The sequence below is a fragment of the Caenorhabditis briggsae genome (genome assembly GCF_000004555.2).
Source record: "Caenorhabditis briggsae complete genome, chrV, whole genome shotgun sequence".
Classification (NCBI taxonomy): Eukaryota; Metazoa; Nematoda; class Chromadorea; order Rhabditida; family Rhabditidae; genus Caenorhabditis; species Caenorhabditis briggsae.
The window spans coordinates 4,737,115-4,743,319 of record NC_013488.2 but is presented as its reverse complement, the minus strand read 5'-3'; the positions used below and the strand labels follow the sequence as shown (position 1 = coordinate 4,743,319).

At 38.2% G+C, this 6,205-nt stretch overlaps 1 protein-coding gene across 1 annotated transcript; it reads right to left on the bottom strand.

The window, feature by feature from the left end:
• Nucleotides 1-3,397: 3,397 nt before the first annotated feature.
• CBG01185 lies at nt 3,398-3,997 on the bottom strand (the record flags this gene model as incomplete). The annotated part of the gene is made up of 4 exons (XM_045236974.1): nt 3,398-3,500; nt 3,551-3,756; nt 3,803-3,940; nt 3,986-3,997. The coding sequence occupies 4 exons, from the start codon at nt 3,995-3,997 to the stop codon at nt 3,398-3,400; spliced, it is 459 nt and encodes a 152-aa protein (XP_045091764.1).
• Nucleotides 3,998-6,205: the final 2,208 nt, after the last annotated feature.

The following is a 6,205-nucleotide window of genomic DNA, read 5'->3' as shown; positions in this document are numbered from 1 at the left end:
CTCTCTACACGTTTTTTCACTCGTTCACCCGCGCGATTATTTTGAATAGACAATAAAAACTCGCCCATAAAAAATGTAGAGGAAATAATTGCGGTTTTTTTGAGCTATAGAATTCCTAGAAATGTCAAAAACTGAAAGAGGAGATAAATTTTTTCAAAATTCTGAAATTATGGTTTTAGACCTGCAATTGTGATCGCGCCAAATTTTTTTCTGTAGATCAAAAATTAATTTGCAGTTCGGAATTGTTCTGTGGAAGAGCGTGCATGTGAATTTTTTTTTCGAAAATTTTGACTTCTTGATCACGGTTTGATCATTTTCCGTCAAAAAATAACTAAACCAACTGAATCTTTCATTCTCAGAGCGTTTATGTTGTATATGGAAAAATGCGTTTAAAAAATACCATGTAGGGGTACATGGAAATTTGTAAATGGAAACCACAATTACAAAACCCGTTCTGAAGTTTTTCAAACAGACGACAATCCTTGCTTTTCTGCCAGATTCACTATTATTCTCTACTAAAAACAATAACAAAGGCTAGAAAAATTTGTTGAAATGTAATAACTTCTTTTTATGCAGGGCTGTCCAAAAGGCCGGCCGAAGACCTCGCGCAATTTTGTGCGGCCGAGGCCGTCGCAAGTTCACTTTATTGAGAAAAAGCCTCGCGAGGCCTCGCAAATATGACTACGGTAAGCAAGTCGCATATTGTACGACAAGTTGCGTTTTTTTTTTAATTTTTTGTTTTTTCTCTCTCTTTTTCAGCAAATCGCGCATTTTTTGAAAGTTTTCTCAATTTTTCGATATTTAGAGCATTTAAAAAAAGGAGGAAGTCAAGAAATCTTTTATTCAACACTGAAATAACAGGGGAGAGAAAATGACAACAAATTCAAGAAATTTAACAAAAAAAGCTTGTGTTCATTCATCAAAATCTTCAAGTCTCGCCTGTGTCGAATCGATCTTTTTCTTTGAGAATCATCAACTTTTCCAGCATTTTTAAGTCCAGGCTCTGACGATTTGGTGTGTACAAGTTTTTTATGATTGAAAAAGATCTTTCTACATCTGCTTCCGAAGCTTGAATCGCATGAACTTTTCGGGCGATTTCGTGCAAAATTGGATAGGAGCTTTTTGCCAGAGGCCAAAATTTCAATGCAGGCATACTTCTGGTGTCTCTCTCGTATTGCTGCTGTTCTTGATGAAGCGAACTGCTTTTTGGGGCGCTTGATCCGCCCAGAGTACGTTGAAGGAAAGTGAGATGACGTGCAGGTGGTTTTCTGAAAAAGAACTAATTTTTTCAACAAAAAAAAAAAATTTCAACTAGCATAAAAACCGCCGAATCCTTCCCTTTTGTTCTTTATCACTAATTCACAATCGGTTTTGTTGGGATCAATGAACCATTGAGGCATCTGAATTGTGTCTGAAATGGAATAACGGTTATAACAAATGAATAAATAGGCTTAAACCGACCATCACTGGCGTTCGAAATGTTCATGTCGCCACATATCGATGGAAAAATCGAGAAAACTCTCAAAAAATGCGTGATTTGCTGAAAAAGAGCGAGAAAAAACAAAAAATTAAAAAAAAAAGCGCAACTTGTCGTAAAATAGGCGACTTGCTGACCGTAGTCACATTTGCGAGGCCGGCATCGGCCGGCCGAGGCCTCGCGAGGCTTTTTCTCAATGGAGCGCGCCGAGGCCTTTTTTCTTCGGCCGAGGCCCGGCCGCCGTTTTGGACAGCCCTGTTTTTATGAGATGAAGACGCTTTTTTTAATATAAAACGACACACTCCAATCTAACTCCCGTTGCATTTCAAATCATGAAATTCGCTCTCTGTATTCTGTCATCCTGGGATGTGCCAGTGGTCAGTTCGGTCCCGTCGGTATAAAACATATACTCCGGGCTCACAATGACTTGAGATCCGATATTGCTATGGGAATCTATGACGGTTATGGAGCTTTCAAGCAACCTAAACCCCCAGCAACCAATATGCGCAAGATGGTAAGGTTATCATACTCTAATGTTTGATACTTCTGAAATTTTTTTAAAAATGGAATTCTTCTCTTGCCACCTCTGCTCACGACTACGCCAACACCTGCCCAGAGTTCGGCTCCAAACCATTACGTGATGGCGAAAACATCTTCTTTGAATATAGTTCAATCGACACAGAAAGCATTGATTACTATGTGAGTGCCGACTAACTTGGGATTCTAAACTTGCCTAATTTTTCAGGGACCAAGATTCTCGCAAGTCTGGGAAGAGGAGTTTGAAATTTACGGATGAAATTCCACTACGATGGATGAAAACAACTTCAACTCTGGAATCAAAGAAGCTACTCAGATGGTCACGACTTGTTCAGATACGTTGTGGTGTGCCATTATAAAGAACCGTGAGTGACTTTTGTAGGAAAATATAAAATTAATAATTTCAGAGGAAACGTGAAGGGTTCTGAGATTTATAAGACAGGAGAGACTTGCTCTGCCTGCTCTGCTGGATCAACTTGCGATACTGCTACCGGATTGTGTGTTTACTGTTTGATAAAAATTTCAAGTAATAAATCATTCATAAATGCATTAAGGATTGCATTAATCCAAAGTTGAAACAATATTCCCACCAATCTGTAGAAATTTAAGTCCGATTATCAATCAATTCGTCAGTCACAAACTGAAATTTCACATCTTTTTTATATATCAGCTAGCTGGTGCGCATTTGGCGCAATTTAATCCAATGGTTCGTAGCTCCTCGACTATTTTTTAAGGGTCACGTAAATCTATACTGATTTTTCATGTCAATTTTTTCCAGGAAACACCATATGTAGATGAAGATCATTTTACCATAGCGCAAAATCAAACGCATAAAGTTTTGTTGTGAATTCTAAGGAAACAAAAAAATCGGATTGTTGGATTGAATTATCTAGATCCAATCGTTGAACGGAACGAGAAATGTCAAAGGAGAACATTTGGTTGAGAACCAGACAGTAGCAAAACAGGGGTAATTCGCAGAATTTATCCAAATCGAATTGGGCAAAAAACCCTCAGTCGGAGAGCTCCAGGGTCCGTTCATCTTCCACAAACTAGGTAATAAATTCAAAAAAGAGTCCACTCTACCTGTATTATTGATGAACCAGCAAGCTGGTGAGCCTTCAGCGCGATTTAATCTAGTTTGTTACTCCTCATTTTTCTCAAAGTGTCACGTCAATTTATATTTATTTTTCAACCTTTTCAAAAGATGACAGCCTGACATGGGGAACAACAGACGCGTGTAGCGTTATATATATAAGGAAGATTATCGCAACTTTAATACCTACAGATCAGTAGGAACCTTACGTTTTGGAACAACAAAAATTTCTAATGCATTGATAAAATATTTATTACTTGAAATAATTAGAAACAATATTAAGCGAGAAGTTACAGAATACACAACCCAGTGTTATTATCGCATCCAAAATTTTCAGGGCAGTTCGAGCAGGTCGTTCCTTCTTCATTAATGTTTGTATCCTTCTTGTTTCCTCTGAATTTTTCAATTTGTGATTTTCTTAATCTCGCACAAGAGTCACTCACGGCTCTTTATATTGGCACACAACTACATATTTGAACCGGTTGTCCTTTGGACACACACTCACTCCACACCCAATTAAATGTGTCTCAGCCCAAACCATCTGAGAAGCCTCTTTGATTCCAGAATTGAAGGCGTTATCATCCATCTTAGTGGAATTCCATCCTCTATTTTCGAACTCGCTTTTCCATATTTCCGATGCTCCATCTCCCTGAAAAATTACGTAGTTTGAAAATCCCAAGTCATTCGAAACTCACATAGTAATCAACACTGTCTTGCCCGTTTGAACTAGTTGCAAAGAAGACGTTCTCTCCATCTCGTGATGGTGCGGAGAGACGGTCTGGACAAGTGTTGGAGTAGTTTTGAGCAGAGGCGGCGAGAGAGTCGTCCCATTTCTAAGCGAAACGTCACTGGCAAAAATTCTAATTATATAATCTTACCAGTTTGCGCATGTTGGATGCTGATGGTTTATATGTCTCAAATGTTTCTTCACCGTCGTAGGCTCCCAAAGCAATTTGAGATCTCAACTCATTGTGAATATTGAGATCAGAGTGGGTCCTTTTATATGAAAAGGTTTGAACTTGTCTTATGGCAAAACATGTTTCATTGGTTGATTGTTTTCAGCTTCTCACCTTTATTATTCGTTTGTCGTCTTTGTTATTGTCACTTTTGACAAAGGAAATATTCGAAACATTTCGAAAATATAACTAATAGTGAGAGCCAAACATTCTTATCTCAATTTTGAATTACCCACATACACTATTACTTCTAAGCTTTCGGTTCTAGAAAAGGATTTTTATAGAGAAAGCTAAAATTTGAGAAAGTTCGAGACATTTCCCGGCAATACGATCTACTTCTTATTAAGGAAACTTTTCTGTGTGTGTGTGTGTGTGTGTGTGTGTGTGTGTGTGTGTGTGTGTGTGTGTGTGTGTGTGTGTGTGTGTGTGTGTGTGTGTGTGTGTGTGTGTGTGTGTGTGTGTGTGTGTGTGTGTGTGTGTGTGTGTGTGTGTCAGTCTCGGACATTTACTTGAATAACTCCAAAGGGCATGGGACTCCTATAGTGGTATGTAGTATGTAGTCATGGACTACCGAGCGCTTCATGTCCATGGTGTCCTGGGCCTTCTAGCTAATCGGGAACCTATAGGGTTGAGAATCGAAAATTTCAAAATTATGTTGAAACTCACTAAAACTTCAGGGAATTCTCAAAAACGGTTTTCAGGCCTATCTATGTGCTGCCCACAGAAAATTGAACTGAAAGCTTCGCAACAGAAATTTTTTGTAACATTTTTTTCGTGATTAACTCAAATTCTGTGACCTACTGTAAATTTGGTTGCCGTCTTTTTTTTCGACTGCAAAACATTCTAGAGAATTCCAGGACAGTTTAGAATACTCTCGAAGCTTTACATCATTCCAGAAAATTCTAGAAAATTCTAGAACATTCTAGAAAATTCCAGAACATTCTAGAAAATCCCAAAACATTCTAGAAAATTCCAAAACATTCTAGAAAATTCCAGAACTTTCTCGAAAATTTCAGAACTTTCTCGAAAATTCCAGAACTTTCTCGAAAATTTCAGAACTTTCTCGAAAATTCCAGAACATTCTAGAAAATTCCAGAACTTTCTCGAAAATTCCAGAACATTCTAGAAAATTCCAGAAAATTCTCGAAAATTCCAGAACATTCTAGAAAATTACAGAACTTTCTAGACATTTCTAGACAAACGAAAAATTCTGGAGTTGTTAAACTGGACAATAAAGTGTGGTCCCATACAACAAGTACCTCTCCAGAAAGTTCAGAAGTCATGCGAATTTGGAAATTTGTGGGAACGTCGGAGCAGTTAAATACCTTTACAAATATCTTTACAAAGGTACATCTCGAGCTGCTATCCGCATCTACACTGATAAAAATGGAGTCGAGCACAGGACGGAGAATGAGGTCAACAGCTACTTGGATGGTCGATACGGAAATGATGACATCGCGGTAGGGATATCCGGTTAGAAATTTGGCACCGAGCCTAATTTAGACGCGTCGCGTGTCGGCTTCCGATTTTTTCAAATTTCCGAGTTTTTCAAATACTCAGATTTTCCGAATTCCAGAAATTTTGAATTACCCACATACAGGGCTGCAATCTGACGGGCTGGCCGGCGGGCCGGCCCGAGGGAAAAAAACCAGGGCCCGGCCCGGCCCGGCCGGCCGGCAATTAATTAATATTTGAAAAAAAAAGAAAAAAATAGCCACGAAATTTCCACACTGGTTCGACTGATTCTCTCACTAATTGTAGTGATTTTTCTAGTTAATTTTATGTTACTTTTCTATCTTTTTGTTGGATTGGTTGATATGAGCTAATTTTCTCCCCCGGTTTCCATTTTTTTGTTTCCCCTTGTTCATTTATACGGTTTTTACATTGTTATGCTACTTGTTAAAGGTGGTGTATGGTGAAATTTTTTATTGCATCAAAATGTGCAGAAATGCATGTAGATTGACATAAAAATAAAGAAAAAATTCAAAAAAAATTCCTTCATCGAAAAAAACGCATCGAAAAATACGCTGAAAGCCCTTAGGGACGAGGTTTTTTCTAGGCCGCCCGGTGAGTAAAAGCGCGCGAATTCAAACTTTTAAAATTTTTTCGCTCGTTTTCACTTTTTTTTCAAATTTTCCGAGT